Here is a 16,477-nt window from a genome sequence, read left to right as displayed (position 1 = left end):
CCCCCTAAATAGCATTCTGAACAAAAACCTAAGTGACAGGAGTAGACATTTAAAAGGCTAGGAATCATACTAAATGTTTACTCATATCAGAGCTATTTTACAGCTAAAATGACTATTACAATGAAAAGAAAATTACAACTCAAACTTGAAGAAATATCTATAATGTGCGATTGAAGTTGGGCAAACTGCGGCTGCGATAGTGTCAAGGGGCTAAGTAAAGCTACGGTCCTTGACATTCTCCCCCATTTGTTTTGGCGACGTCCTCGGTGCCATCAATGCATGATATGCTTCAATTAATGGTTTGAAAGCTCCGAGATCTTTTTCTCTTTCCCAAGTATTCTCCTCGCTACTGCATCCAATCCATTTGACCAAGTACTCCTAATGATCTTTTCTAAAAGCTCGAGTGATTCGATGGTCAAGAATAGCTTCAACAACTTTCTTTCCAGCTTTCCTCAGTTCAACCATAGGTCGCTTTGGCTTATTTCTAGATGTGTCCTCCTTATTCGCAAAGTATGGGTTCAACACATTAACATGATGGACCTTGTGGATTTTACACCATGAAGGGAGTTCAACTCTGTATGCAACTCTTCCAATCCTCTTCACGATGGGTAATGGTCCAATGTATTTTGGCGTCAATCTTGAGTCCTTCCCTCTTGTTGGTTTGTAAACATTTCTGTCGAAAAGTTTAGCCCTTACCGGATCTCCAACATTAAATTCAATGAAATGGCGCTTTAGATCTACAGCCTTTTTATACTGTTTTTGAGCTTTCTCAAGATAACTCTAAGCAATTTCAATATTTCGTTTCCACTCTTGAGAAAAGTTCTTTGCTTGAGGGGACTTGATACTTCGTTCGATATCCACTGTATGAGGGAGTAGCAGTTGCTAGCCATTAACAATCTCAAAAGGACTTTTATTGGTGGAAGAGCTCTTTTGGGCATTGAAGCAAATCTGAGCTGCATCCAAAAGTTTTACCCAGTTATTCTGCGAAGTAGAGATAAAGTGCCAAAGATATTCTTCTAGCATAGAATTGAAGTGCTCCGTCTGTCCGTCAGATTGTGGGTGAAAACTAGAACTCACGCTCAAAGTTGAACCAAGAAGTTTGAACAACTCAGTCCAAAATATGCTAGTGAAACGAGAATCTCGATCACTAACGATGTCCTTAGGCAGTCCCCAATATTTGACAATATGCTTGAAGAAGAGTTGAGCTGTCTCTTCCACGGATACATACTTAGGCGTTGCAATAAAAGTTGCATATTTTGATAGATGGTCCACCACGACGATGATAGTGCCAAAATCCTCAAGTTTTGGTAACCCAATAATGTATTCCATCGATACACTTTCGCATGGCCGGGTTGGGATGGAAAGGGGCTTCAACAAGCCCGCTTTTTTCTGATGATCTGCCTTATCTTGCTGACAAATAAGACATATTTTTACATAGGTTGAAATGTCATCCCGCATTTGAGGCCAGTAGTATGCACGTTGCAGTAGTTCGTTCCTCTCAGGGATGCCCTGCCCAAATCATGTCATGGCATTCTGTAATTAGTGATTTCCTCAAATCTCCGTCCTTAGGAACATATAGGCGGTCTCCCTTTGTCTTCACTAGTTCCCCATCGAGCCAGAACTGTCGAGTTTTGCCCTGCTTGATGAGGTCGACCAAATATTGAGTAGCCGGGTCCTTCTCCATAAGTGCCCGAATTTGGTCTCTAGTGTTCATGGAGATGACGCTCCCTGAAAGAGCAGCTACGGAGCAAATGGCAGTCGAATCGGCCCGTCGACTAAGAGCATCAGCAACATAATTACTAGATCCGGGACGATACTCTAACATAAAATTGAACTCTGAAAGAAATTCCTACCAACAAGCCTGCTTGCTCCATAGTTTTGGTTGGGATATGAAGTGACTAGTTGCAGTGTTATTTGTCTTCACAATAAATAGAGACCCAAGCAAATAGCGACGCCATCCTCTAAGACAATGGACTACTGCCAACAATTCCTTTTCATATGTCGAGTAACGACGTTCTGTTTGGTTTAACTTCTGGCTCTCATATGCTACCGGATGTCCTTCTTGCATGAGGACTCCACTAAGTGCAAAATCTGAAGCATCTGTATGAACTTCAAATGGTTTAGTTATATCCGGTAAGGCTAAAATTGGGTTCGTCCACATGGACTTCTTTAGCCTTTCAAAAGCAGTTTGGCATTGGGATAACCAATCCCAATCTTTATCTTTCTTTGTTAATTCGGTAAGCAGCAGTGCAATTTCTGAGTAGCCTTTTACAAATCTTCGATAGTAATTGCATAATCCAAGAAATGAACGTACATCATGTACGGTTTTTGGTGGTTACCAATCTTTGATGGTTGTAACCTTATTCGAATCCATGGGGATTTTACCTGTTCAATGATGTGACTCAAGAAACTGATAGATGTCTGAGCAAACAAGCATTTAGACGGCTTGGAATAGAGTTCATTCTCCCATAGCTGATTAAAAACTTGCCTCACATGCTGGACATATTCCTCCAATGTCTCGCTGTAGATTACTATGTCATCCAAGTACACCACGACAAAATCATCTAAGAACTCGTTAAGTACTTGATTCATCATAGTACAAAATGTTGCTGGAGCGTTTGTCAAAGGAAAATACATCACTTTAAATTTGAAGACTCCATATCTGGTTACCACCGTAATCTTTGCTTCATCTCCCTCCTTGATTCGAACTTGCTAGTATCTGGACCTAAGATCAATTGTTGTGTAATACTTCACCCGACTTAGTCGATCGAAGCAATCCGCAACTAGTGGGATATGATAGCTATTCTTTACAGTAATCTTGTTCAAGGCTCGATAATCACAGCACATTCTAAGAGGACCATTGGCCTTTTTTTGAAACAATACAAGAGCTCCATACGGAGACTTCGCAGGCACAATGATTCCACTATCCAACATTTCTCCCAATTACTTCCTAAGCTCTTCAAGCTCAGGCTGAGACATATGATATGGTGCCCTAGCGGGAGGTTTGGCGCCTGAAATAAGTTCAATCTCATGATCAATCATCCTTCTTGGTGGTAATTTCTTTGGTAATTCATCCTGCATGATATCCTCAAATTCCTGAATATGCCTTTTAACGGGTTTTGGAATAGGACCATTCGCCTCTTCGATCTCCTCTAATCGAAGAGTGCACAAAAAAGAAGGTTCATTTCTCTTAAAACCCTTACTAAATTGCATGGCTAAGATATTCTTCTCGTCCATCCTCCCAACCTGTGTAGGGATGACACACGATTTATTACCCATCATCATTAACGAATCGAAATATGGCAACACTGCTGTCTTAGTATCCCGAAGAAATTCTAATCCCAGAATTAGCTTGAAATCATCCATCTGAACTACAGATAAATTTTTCCTTCCCTCGAAAGGACCTGCTTTGATCAACACCAATTTCGCTACTCCAGCTATTGGTTGAGCAACGGAGTTGATTGTTTTGACTTTTCCACTACCCTTTTCTAGAACAAGTCCAAGCCGCTCTACTTCGGTATAGGCAAGGTAGTTTTGGGTAGCACCAGTATCCACCATAGCCCTGATTAGCTTCCCGTTGATTTTTACATCAATGTACATTAAGCCTTTGGCCCTACAAATTCGAGCCTTCACTTCTTCCATCTTTGCCTCTTTCAATGGGATATCATCCTTTTCAACAACCCGATGCGACGGTGTGTTGCAGCGATGTGAAAATGCCCCAACTACGTCCTCATCCTCTTCAGAGTTGGTCTCACTATGACAATTAGCCTGCGGAGCCACTTGCTTTGAACTTGACCGGCCACTTGCTAGCTGACAATATGCATTTACCATCCGCTTCTGAGGACACTCCGACACCTGATGAGGTCCTTCGCATAAAAAGCACTTCGATTTGGGAGTGGCATCAGTTCGGCCCTCCATTGGTTTTCCTTTGTTCCAGTTGTTATCATTGCTGTCGTTAAAATTTTCTTGACGGCTATTATGATAGTTTCCCTGAAAGCCACGGGTGCTTTGATAGGCTTCTTCTTTATTCTGAGGATAACGCTCTCCCCCATTTGGGTTCGAGCTGGGTTTGTAGGGTCTGTTACCACCTCCAATTGCTTGATTACTCCCCGAAGGTCGATCTTTTCTAGATTTTGTTTGGTAGTCACTCAAGCATTCGACGGCTCCCATGGCCGTGCTCAAATCAGTAACTTTCTGTCTTTGAAGTTCCGTGCGTGTCCACGGTTTCAACCCTTCCATAAAGGTGAAGAGCTTATCCTTTTTCGACATATCTCGAATATTCAGCGTGTGACCCGAAAAGGATTTCACATACTCTCTGATAGACCTTGTGTGTTTCAGGTCTCGAAGTGCCTGTCGAGCCTGATACTCAACATTTTTCAGGAAAAACTGGGATCTGTGGTTACCTTTCTTGCTTCGTCTTCAATCGAAGCTACGAGAAAGTACTGTTCCATGTCAAATAAGAAGTTTTCGACTTCTTTTGCATCACGTGCCCCTCCGTAGGTACACGGTTCAGGAATCCTAAGTTTAGAAGCATACTCAGGTACGAGAGCTTGCCCATTGCCCACCGCACGTTGGAGTACTCGCAATTGAGCTCTTAACGATTCCATTTCATCCTGCAGATTAGGAATGATTGTAACAGTTTCAGCCATTGTTGCACAAGCCCTTTGGCTTTCATCCAACTGGATGTGTAATCCACGAATCTCAGACTTGGCCATCTCGACTTTTTCCTCGAGATCGTCCAAGGCATAACATAACCTAGTAGTTGTCTAAGCGCATCCAATCGCTCTTTAGTAATACTCTTCTTTTGAGGCTCTTCCACTTCAGTGGTGTGGGATGTAATTAGATCCATAGTTTTCTTATCGAAGGTTGTGAGCTGCAGCTCTGATACCAACTTTCACAGGGTGCCTTTCTTCTTGGCACGGAAAGGGACACCGTGCGGCAGTAGTTTGCTCCGCTAGACTCAGTGGCATCGGGATGAAAGAAAATTTGATTACAATTTTGTAGAAAGTTTACAATAGAGAATTTGAATACATTGAAAGTAAATTGAACATTGATTGATGAAAGCTGAGCATTACAATTGACGAAAATAGAAAATTACAATTGCTGATGAAGGGGGCGGACACTAGTGAGCTTGAAAGATTTTTGAATGACTAATACCCCTTATAATAGCATTCTGAACAAAAATCTAAGTGATAAGAGTAGACGTTTAAAAGACGAGGAATCATACTAAACATTTACTTATATCAGAGCTATTTTACAACTGAAATAACTATTACAATAAAAAGAAAATTACAACTCAAATTTGAAGTAATATTTACAATGTGCAGCCGAAGTTGGGCAAACTGCCACTGCGATAGTGTCAAAGGGCTAAGTAAAGTTGTGGTCCTTAACATTAGGACATATTAACTATGATACTTTACGAAAATTAGTTAACTTGAATTGCATACTCGAGTTCTACATTGATTCAAAATATAAGTGTGAAATTTGTGTTGAGAAAAAATTGACAAGGTCATCGTTTAAATCAATTGAACGGAATATAGAACCACTTGATTTAATTCACAACGATGTATGTAATTTAAAACTCGTATAAAGAAGAGGTGGCAACAAGTATTTCATTACTTTTGTCTACGATAGCACCAGATACTATTATGTGTATTTGCTAAAAAGTAAATATGAAGCCATAGAGAAATTTGTTCTCTATAGGAGTGAAGTTGAAATTCAATTTAATAAAAAAAAATGAAGGTATTAAGAATCGATTGAGGTCGTGGGAATGAAGCATCATTTGTGGAATTCTATGTACAACACGGAATCATACATGAAATCACCGCACCTTATTCACCGCAACAAAATGGTGTTGCTAAACGAAAAAAATCACACTTTAAAGGAAATGATGAATGCAATGCTAGTAAGTTCTGGGTTACCTTAGAGCATATGGGGGGAAGCTGTTTTATTAGCAAATTACCTTTTAAATAAGGTGCCCCGAAAAAAAATTGAAAAAGACCCTTTATGAGTTATGAAAAGGAAGAAAGTTTTCATATAAATACTTACGAGTGTAGGGGTGTCTTACCAAAGTGATCGTTCCAATACCAAAGAAGGTAAGGATAGGGCCAAAAATGGTAGATTGCATTTTCATTGGCTATACACACAATAGTAGTGCTTATCGATTTCTTGTGTATGACGCTAAAATTCCAGACATACACAAAAACATGATAGTGGAATCAAGAAATGCTTCATTCTTTGAACATGTATATCCGTACAAGTCCAAAGAGGATGCAAGCTCCTCCAAACAAACATATGAGACTATGACTGAGAATAGTCATAATGAAGAACTAGAATAGGAGACTGAGGCTAGACGTAGCAAACGGGAAAGGACAGAAAAATCGTATGGTCCTAATTTTTTGACCTATATGCTAGAAAGTTAACCTCAAAGTTATCAAGATACTGTGAATTCCTCGAAAGGACCTCAATGGAAGGAAGCCACTAAAAGTGAGATAGATTCCATACTATAGAATCATACATGGGAGTTAGTGGATCTTCCTCCAGGAAGCAAGCCACTATGCTATAAATGGATTTTCAAAAGGAAAATGAGAGCAGATAGTACTATCGAAAAGTATAAGGTTAGATTAGTAATAAAAAGTCACAAACAAAGGGAAGACCTTGATTACTTTGATACGTATTCTCCAGTGACGAGAATAACATCTATTAGATTAATACCTGCGATTGTTGCTTTGCGAAATCTTGAATTACATCAAATGGATGTTAAAACTGTCTTTTTAAATGGAAATTTAGAAGAAGAAATTTATATGGAACAACTCAAGGGGTTTTCGTCACAGGGCAGGAAAAAAAGTTTGTAAATTGATGAAATCACTATATGGCTTCAAACAAGCACCCAAACAATGGCATGAAAAATTTGATAATGTCATGATAGAGAGTGGATTTAAAATTAATGAGTGTGACAAATGTGTTTACGTCAAAGACACTAAAGATAGTTATGTCATTTTATATCTTTATGTTGACGACATGCTTATTGTTGGTAGTGACAATAAGATGATTGAATTCACTAAAAATATGTTGAATTTGAGGTTTGACATGAAAGATATGGGTTTAGTTGATGTTATACTTGGAGTAAAAATCTCAAGAACATCAGTGGGCTTGTTCTAAGTCAGTCACATTATGTGGTCAAAATTTTGGAAAAATTCAATAAGAATGATACTGGCTTGGCTAGAACACCATAGATACGAGTCAACATCTATCTAAAAATAAAGTTGAAAGTATCTCTCAAATAGAATATTCGAGAGTTATTGGAAGTCTAATATACTTGATGAATTGTACAAGACCAGACATATCCTACACAGTTAGTAAATTGAGTAGATACACGAGTAATCCAGGAGCTGATCACTGGAAAGGAATAGTAAGAGTACTAAGGTACTTAAGATATACTCGTGACTATGGACTACATTATACCAAATATCCAGCAGTCATTGAAGGATACAGTGATGCTAATTGGATATCTGATATAAAAGATTCAAAGTCCACCAGTGGATTTGTGTTCACATTGGGAAGTGCTGCCATATCCTGGAAATCCTCTAAGCAAACAGTTATAGTCACATCTACGATGAAATCTAAGTTTATAGCTCTAGATAAATGTGGTGAAGAGGCCGAATGGTTGCGTAACTTCTTAGAGGATATTCTAAGATGGTCAAATCCCATGCCAGCAATTTGCATATATTGTGACAGTCAATCAGCAATAGGAAGGGCATAGAGTAACATGTACAATAGTAGGTCTAGACATATACATCGTAGACACAATACCGTAGGACAACTACACTCAACCGGAGTTATCACTATTGACTACGTAAGGTCAAAAGACAACATTGCGGATTCGCTAACCAAAGGGTTAAATAGAGAGTTAGTTGGAAAATCATCGAAAGGAATGTGACTTAAGCCCTTGAATGAATAAGTCATTACAAAGAAAACCCGACCTAGTTGACTGAAGATCCCAAGATCTAGGTTCAAAGGGACAACCTAATTGTAAAGGCTTAATAAAATCACTGTGGGGGTGTATCCTCCTGACCATTCCTATGATATAACAGTGATGCCCGTAAGGATGAAGGAAAAGTAATAGATTTTTAATGATTCTTATGCATCGAAATTCGAGCCAAATAATGCGGGTTACTTGTAATAAGAAATCACCTATGTGAGAGAGAACTGTGGGGCTTAATTCTTAAGAACTCTCGCAGAACCAGGTACATGTTCATGACCAAAACGAACATAATAATGAAAACTGAATTGTGTTAGGAAGAATCTTGTGTGAAGTATATCATCGTTTACAAAAATTGCAGAATAGTTCAAGGACAACACGTCTACTGGTCAACTAGTAAATTAAATATGCTTTCACAAGAGAAGGTTCAAAGGGTAATCCTACCTATCCTATGTAGGCTTCAACCATTGAAATTTATCACCTAGTCTTGTGTCTCACGGTCACCATGTCTCGTGTCTCACGGTTTCATGTCTCTCCCAATTTTTATTCATGTGGGAGATTGTTGGAAAAAAAAAATGAGTAAATAGCTCACTTTTGGCAAAATTTTCGGTGGGATCCATTGATCCATTTTGGAAGATCAAAGTTGATCCATGTTCTTCTTTGTGAGAGCATCAAAATCATATATTTATTTATCAAAAATGAAGTTTGGGTGAATGAGAAATTAGAGCTCAAAGATTACTATTGGAAGATAGTTATGTGGGAAAAAATTGAAGTCAGTCCTACATAAGAAAAATATGAAAGCAAGAACAACTTTAAATATGGCTATACATTGAAAATGTGTAATCATGTGCAGCATAGAGGCTCTCTCCACGTACGCGCGCAGGGAGGGTACAAATCATGGACAGAAATTGCCTTCAGACCTTGAACTTGTGTGCGGACGCGACTGCATACAAGAAATGTCGGACCGAACGGAGCAAAAATTGACCCCTTTGGAGAGTCCACGTTTTGCAAATTTTTTCTTGCTTTCTCCATTGACTTTTGAGTTTCTGAAACTCCAGAAACTGATATAACTCCAATGGTTAATGGACAAATTAAGTCTATATAATTAAACTCAGTTTCCAACAATTTACACAAATGAAAAATTCGTCCTCTTCCTCTCTGCATCTGTATTGTTTTCAATAGTTCTTCCTGTATACGTATATTTGTCCAGTAAGGTCGTGGTGATATTGTTCAAGCGTTGTATCAGTTCGCCGAAATAGTTTCTATGGTGCTCAGATACTACATGTTTTACCGTTGTATCCTGGGAAACAGATGCTCGGATTAGACCTCAAATACTTATAGTAAGGGAGAAAATTTGTTTTAAGGAAACTATGCTCGCACAGGCCTCGGGTTGAAATTTTATTTACATATCTGCAATTTATTCTTGCAAGTTATTTATTTATTTAGCGATTTACACGTTTGCAATTTACTAGATTCATATATTTTGCAGTTTACTTATTTTTATATTTATGTTAGAAATAAAAATAAATAATATATATATATATATATATATGTATATATATATCTGAATTTTCTTGCTAACAGTTGGTAAATGCAATTCAGTATTTGTATGTTACATATACGATTTTTCTATTGAAAAAAATTCTGTATTATTTTAATAAAAATAGTTTGTGCTAATTTTATACATGTACGGTGAGCTTCGCTGCTAAATACAGTGAGCTGCCATATACAGTGAGTTGTTAAATACGGTAAGGTGCAAATACGGTAAGTTGCATATACGGTATATTGCATATACGGTATGCTTAAAATCGGTATTTAAACTACATATACGGTATACGATAATCCGATTTCGTTAACATCACTATATTCCAACAGTTAGATCTTATGAAACTATATTGAATGTCTGTACACCTTCCTTTTTTTTTTGGGGGGAAAAAGAAAAAAATGAAGGCTAATGCTTGTTTATCAATTATAGATTGCCTAACCAATCTAAATTAATCCCTTGAATTAAAATCTAGATTATTATTAAAGTTAAAGTAATAATTAATTTTAACTACATATTTTATAGGATGTGTAACTTTTTAAACACATATTTTATCAATCAAAATTTACTAATAGTTTAATTTCAATTTTACTAAATAGGGATTAAATTCTTTAGATACGTTAAAAAATTTTGATTTTCGATTTTTGTGGAATTTTCCTCTGTCAGAAGAAGAAACCTTGATGGAATTTCTATATACACAAAGGAATATTTCAATGTTTTTCGAGAAGAGGTGAGAAACATCTTTGGTATATAATCTGATTGACAGCCTCTTGTCTGAAGAAACCTCCATTTCAAATTTTATTTCTTCAAGAATAGCAACTTCTTTCACTAAAATTTCAAATAACTATCTCGAATTCAAATTGATTTTATTTCGCCTCTTTATTAGAAAAGGACAATCTACCAATTATCAATTAGAATCCTTGCAAAACAAATCATTCATCAATAAGAAACTCCAATCATTTGATATATTTCTCTTTGAATAAGCTCTTAATTCAAATAAGGGTTTTATTAGATATCTTAGGAGTTTGTGTGTGTGTGTGTGTGTGTGTGTATATATATTTCCTCCACTATTTTTTAGTTATTGAAAGAGCTATCTCATTTTGAAAGATATAATGTATGAGTGAAAAAAAAAAGGTTTTTTTTCTTAAATTTAATTTGTTAGACAATCAGTCTCTAATTTGTAATAGAATAATATTATTTAAGCTCAGTCTATTTTATGTTAGTTCATAGACTAAATAAAACATTTAGTCTTCATTTGTTTTCCATTCTTTGGTGTAAAAAAAAGAAAACTATGACCGTTATTCATCACATCAAGTCACCACATTTGACTTCCTCTTTTTGTGTGGATCCCGTAACGACTATATATTTTATTCTCATTCTTATAAGAATGGGAATCAAACGGGGTCTAATGTGACATTAACGCCACATAGATTGAATTATAACCCTTAGGGACTCAATAGCTTTACTCTGATAGCTCAACCTCAACAAATACATAAAAACGCCGAGGGAGAGAGGGAATTGGAATGGGTTCTTCTGTATGTACATTGGGGTTGATCGACCCTCTCACAAGAGGGGAGCCCACGACTTTTTAATTCGTCGTGGCCCTCCATCTTGTGAGGGTGTCGGTTCACCCCCTGTGTACAACAAGCATAATTCAATTGAAATTCAACTCTGGATCCTCAAAACATGGAGCTTATTTGGGAGTGATTTTGAGAATTGATTTTTTGACCATTAGGAGAAAAGTGAGGTCCACCCGTGAGAGAAAAAGTCAAATATGACGATTGTAATAATAAAATAACGGTCAAAAAATCAATTTTTTGGGAGGAAAAATCACTCCCAAATAGGCCCATGACATGCATCTAAACAATCTCTTCATGCTCCCTCCACTCTTCTTTAAACAAGAACACCACAAGAAAACAAAACAAAAAATACAATCAAAACCCAAAACCAGAACCCCAACTTCCCAAATCATCCCCAACGCCACTCTTAACCACCCCAAATATCCAGTCACATACAAAACTTGAAGCCCTTGAAATCGTAATTAACAAAATAGAAGCTTCTGTAAAAAATGGCGTCGAAATCAATGATCCCCATATCTTTGCTTCCCTTTTAGAAACCTGCTTTCATTTAAAAGCCATTGATCATGGCAATAAGATTTATAAACTCATTCAAGAAAGACTTTTGCGTAAAAATGTGGGCATTTCATCCAAGCTTCTTTGGTTGTACTCCTGTAATGGGGACGTTAAAAAGGCCCACAAGGTGTTTGATCAAATGCCCAAGAGAAATGACTTGGCTTTTCCATGGGATTCACTTACACGGGGTTATGCTGAGGTGGGTTTGTACGAAGATGCATTGGCATTGTACTTTCAAATGGTGGAAGAGGGAGTGGAACCTGACGCATACACGTTTCCACGGGCTCTGAAGGCTTGCGGAGGTGTTGGGATGATCCAAGCTGGGGAGGAAGTTCATCGTCATGTGATTCGCTCTGGATGTGGAAACAATAAGTTTGTGCAAAATGCACTACTGGATATGTATGCAAAGTGTGGAGACATTAGCAAGGCTCAAAAAGTTTTTGATAAAATTGTGGACAAGGACCTAGTTTCATGGAATTCCATGATTATTGGGTACATGAGGCATAATCTTATGGTTGAGGCATTGGATTTACTACGTGGGATGATGCAGGAGGGATGCGAACCTGATTCAATTACGATATCAACATTTCTCACTAGCGCATTACCCTATAAAATTGTAATTCAAATTTATGGATTAGCTTTTCGTCGAGAAATTGAGTGGAATATAGAAACAATCGTGACTTCATTGTCACAAATGTGACCTAAATGTTTACTTGATGCTTCGCAAATTTCTGTGGCCACATCCTGCAACGTATAAAGCTCACTGTTACGATAAGCATTATCTGTGACCATGTCAGGCGGGTACTCTATTGCTGCATCAATTATGTCAATGATTAATGGGTATTTAGCTGGATCATGATCGACTTCTTTCAATAGAATGTATGCAAGCACATTGCTGTCATTTTTTATCCTGATTGCAGGCAATTCGTCGTTGAGTATATACTTCAATGACACTGCTACCTTGGTCGGATCCAAGCTGAACTCTGACATAATCATGTTTACAAGGTTTATATAACTACATCCACAGTCTACCAACGCCAAAACTGACTGAGATCCATGCAACAAACATACGTGCAAGTACACATTTCTGCAAAATTGAACTTCAAAGCATCACATTCTCGATGGTTAATTTAATACTGTGCATACAGGTTTATATAAGAATTTATGCAATAACATGAAGTCATATATGACACGGAAAAATGCAGGTCACATTTGGCGACACACAGGTCACATCTCATGAACAAAATTGGTTTCATTCTCTTCTCCAATTCGCTTACACGTTCACGTATGTGACATACATACGGATACTGTTGTGTCAAGTGGTCATATTTTGGTCAAATATCGAATCATATTTTGGTCAAACATCGGAATAGGTCACACACGGATATGATCAGTGGTAATATAACATGTCTTACAGATAATCAAAAACAAATTGAGGTCACATTTTTTTCACAGCAGTCACATTCAATCGACCACATTTATTTTAGTGGTCACGGACATCCACAATCGATGCTACACTTGCCTAAGACTAGTTACACTCAATTAAATCACATCTCATGCATGTTGTTCATGTCCCGCTGCACAATATTATTGAATTTGAGACATATGTGACTACGATAGATACGGACATTGGAAATTTGCGTACAGAAGATATTCGGAACTAATCTGATGATGCTAATTGCAAAAAAGGAAGGAGTGCAATAATCGGACCAATACCTGGATTGATTTCTGTTATGCGAAAACGTCAATTTCTCCAAGACGATCCCAAATTTGTGACACGAAAATATCAATGTCAATGAATTAGGGTTCTACAGTGTCCGGATTGAAATTACTCTGGATGTTTTATTTTTGATGATGATTTTGTAGCAGTAGAGACGTTTTATTAATGGAAATATATATATATATATACACACACACACACACACACACACACACACACACATGAGATTTGAATATATACTTTCTATACCTCAATTGTGAAATGGTGTTAAGTATACACCTTATATATGAATTTTTCCCACTTACATATGGTAGAAACCGGACCCAAGTCCTAATTCTATGATGGGTCGAATTAGGTTAAAGGGCGTCGCTATATGAATAAGTTATGGTCCCCAGATCGCACGCACGTATTATTCATTATCTTCTATATCCCATCACAAAGAGAAAAAAAAAGAGAGGATGCGTGTAGATTTGGAAGACAAAATCGCGAAATTCATTGTTGTATTAATCATGTCTGATTTAGGTACGCTTCCGCTATAGTTCTTCGATTTCTTGATGATATAACATGAAAGATCCGGCGATTTAAAGCAATAAATTATCCTACAAGTGGTATCAGAGCCTTTTCACGTTGAATCATTGAGAATTAAAGGTTTTAATTTGGTTCTTGCAATATTTTATAAAGTTTTCAGATTTAATAGCTTTGAATTTAGTTTTGTTGAATTTGAAAACTATTCGGTATATTTTTTTATTATCTTTTATAATTCGGATTAATAATTGAGAAAAAATTTTAAAATATGGATTTTGGTTTGTGGAAATTCAGATTTCGGTACAGTATAATAAAAAAATTTATTTTGGTTTTCTGACCATTGGCCGGCGGCGCCGGCGCCGGGCTGTGCTGCATCGCAGCAGCGCCGTAGCAGTGGCGCTGCTCTCAATTCCTTACCGGCGGCGCCACCGTGCGCTGTCAAGGAGAAGATGGAAGAAAATTTTCCTTCTAGGGTTTTCTATTTTGAGAATTTGGGGACAGGGCTTCTTTTGTAAATTAGGAAATTTGAGGCCCCTAGTTACAATTAGGGTTAGGGTTATAAAATTAAGGTTTCAATCCCTAACATTTAAGGTATATTCAAGTTTGGGCCTTTAAGTTTTGGATTTAAAAAATCAGCCCCATAAAGTTTAAAAATTAATTAATTCGGGCCATTAAAGTTCTGAATTTGTAATTAAAGCCCTCAAACTTTAATCATTAATTCAAATTGGCCCCTAAAATTTATAATTAATTCAGATTGACCCCTAAAGTTTCAAAATTTCAAAATTTGATCCCTAAAGTTTTGGATTGGTCAATTTTTGGCCCTTAAAGTTTTAAATTTGTTCTAATTGATCCTCTAAAGTTTTGAATTAATTAATTATGGTCCCTAAAGTTTCAAATTTATTAATTTCAATCCCTAAGTTTGGAATTAATTAATTTTGCCCCCTTAAAGTTTTGAATTATTAATCCTAAGGCCCCTAAAGTTTAAAACTAAACAAAATTATGCAAAATTGGTGATTCTCTTTCTCAAATTTTGGTACTAAGGACTCTTTTTTAAGAGAAATAATATTCGAAAGTTAATTAATTGAAGCAACATGTTGCCAAAACAACCTCTCTTGTGGAAATTGATTAATTTAGAATATTAAAAGGTGTTTGTGCTTATGTTATTCATGGAAATATTGGTCGGCCCAAAGGAAGGTCAATATTTAGCCGAATACACGTGCACTTGTGGTGATAAATATGTGACAATTATTTGGTTTAATGTGTGATCAATAAATCGGTCCAAAGAAAAGTTTGTTGACTGACACATTGTTTTATCGTCAATGTTTGATCACTACGTTAATAATACCGCTTACAAGTCAATATCTCTGTCCAAAGACTAGATATTGATCTTGTGTTTGGTATCTTGTGATGGGCCTTACCACTATTTGAGAATATTATTATTTGTATATTAAAGATATTCATGTGAGCTATTCATAATAATCGTTCTCTAATTCAATTTCAGGTTCTACTGCTAATATCTCTGCTAGCATCAATTCAATTCCAATGCTTAATGGCACAAATTTCAGGGCATGGCAAGAGAACGTGATGATTGTTCTCGGAGTCATGGACCTGGACCTTGCTTTACGGGTCAATCAATCTACTGCACTTACTGATAAGAGTACCTCTGATGACAAGAGGGAGATGGAAAAGTGAGAACGATCGAACCACATAAGCTTAATGGTTATGAAGCGTGCTATTCCAGAAGCATTCCGGGGCACCATGTCCGATAAGGTGACTACGGCTAAGGGTTTCCTTGAGGATCTTGAGAAGAGGTTTGCCAAGAATGAAAAGGCTAAAACAAGTACACTTTTGGCAAACCTTGTCTAATGAGGTATAAAGGGAAATGAACATTCGGGAGTATATTATGGAAATGTCTCACATTGCTTCAAAACTAAAGGCACTCAAGTTGGATTTATCTGAAGACTTGTTGGTGCACTTAATTCTGATATCCCTTCCGACACATTTCAGTCAATTCAAGGTGAGCTACAACTATCAAAAGGACTCATGGTCCCTTAATGAGCTCATCTCACACTATGTTCAGGAAGAGGAAAGACTGAAGCATGAGAAGACAAAAGGTGTTCATTTGGTCACCACCTCTAAGGACAAAAGGAACAAGAAAAGGAAGATTAATAAAGAAGCTACGGGTACGGCACCGCAAACGAAACAACATAAGGAACCAATTGAAGGTAGTTGTTTCTTCTGTGGAGCTGCAGGTCATAAGAAGAAGAATTGCAACAATTACCACGCATGGCGTGTAAAGAAATGTATTCTTCTTCATTTGGTTTGCTTTGAGGTTAATTTAACTTCGGTACCTAGACATACATGATGGATAGATTTTAGTGCAACAACTCACATTAGTATGTCTATACAGGGTTGCTTGAGTTGCCGAAAACCAAGTGATGGTGAAAGATACATCTATGCTGACGACGGCAAAAGGGTGGAAGTAGAGGCAATAGGAAAATTTAGATTATTGTTAAAGACTAGATTTTATTTGGATCTTGTTGAGACATTTATTGTACCATCTTTTAGGCGGAATT

General features: G+C 37.1%; 1 protein-coding gene across 1 annotated transcript; it reads left to right on the top strand.

The window, feature by feature from the left end:
- Positions 1-8,095: 8,095 nt before the first annotated feature.
- Positions 8,096-12,356, top strand: LOC111406564 (pentatricopeptide repeat-containing protein At4g25270, chloroplastic-like). The gene is made up of 4 exons (XM_023035965.1): positions 8,096-8,118; positions 8,835-9,023; positions 10,191-10,254; positions 11,427-12,356. The coding sequence occupies exons 1-4, from the start codon at positions 8,096-8,098 to the stop codon at positions 12,354-12,356; spliced, it is 1,206 nt and encodes a 401-aa protein (XP_022891733.1).
- Positions 12,357-16,477: the final 4,121 nt, after the last annotated feature.

Source organism: Olea europaea, chromosome 12 (assembly GCF_002742605.1).
Source record: "Olea europaea var. sylvestris chromosome 12, O_europaea_v1, whole genome shotgun sequence".
NCBI lineage: Eukaryota > Viridiplantae > Streptophyta > Magnoliopsida > Lamiales > Oleaceae > Olea > Olea europaea.
This window is presented reverse-complemented; position numbering and strand designations above follow the sequence as displayed.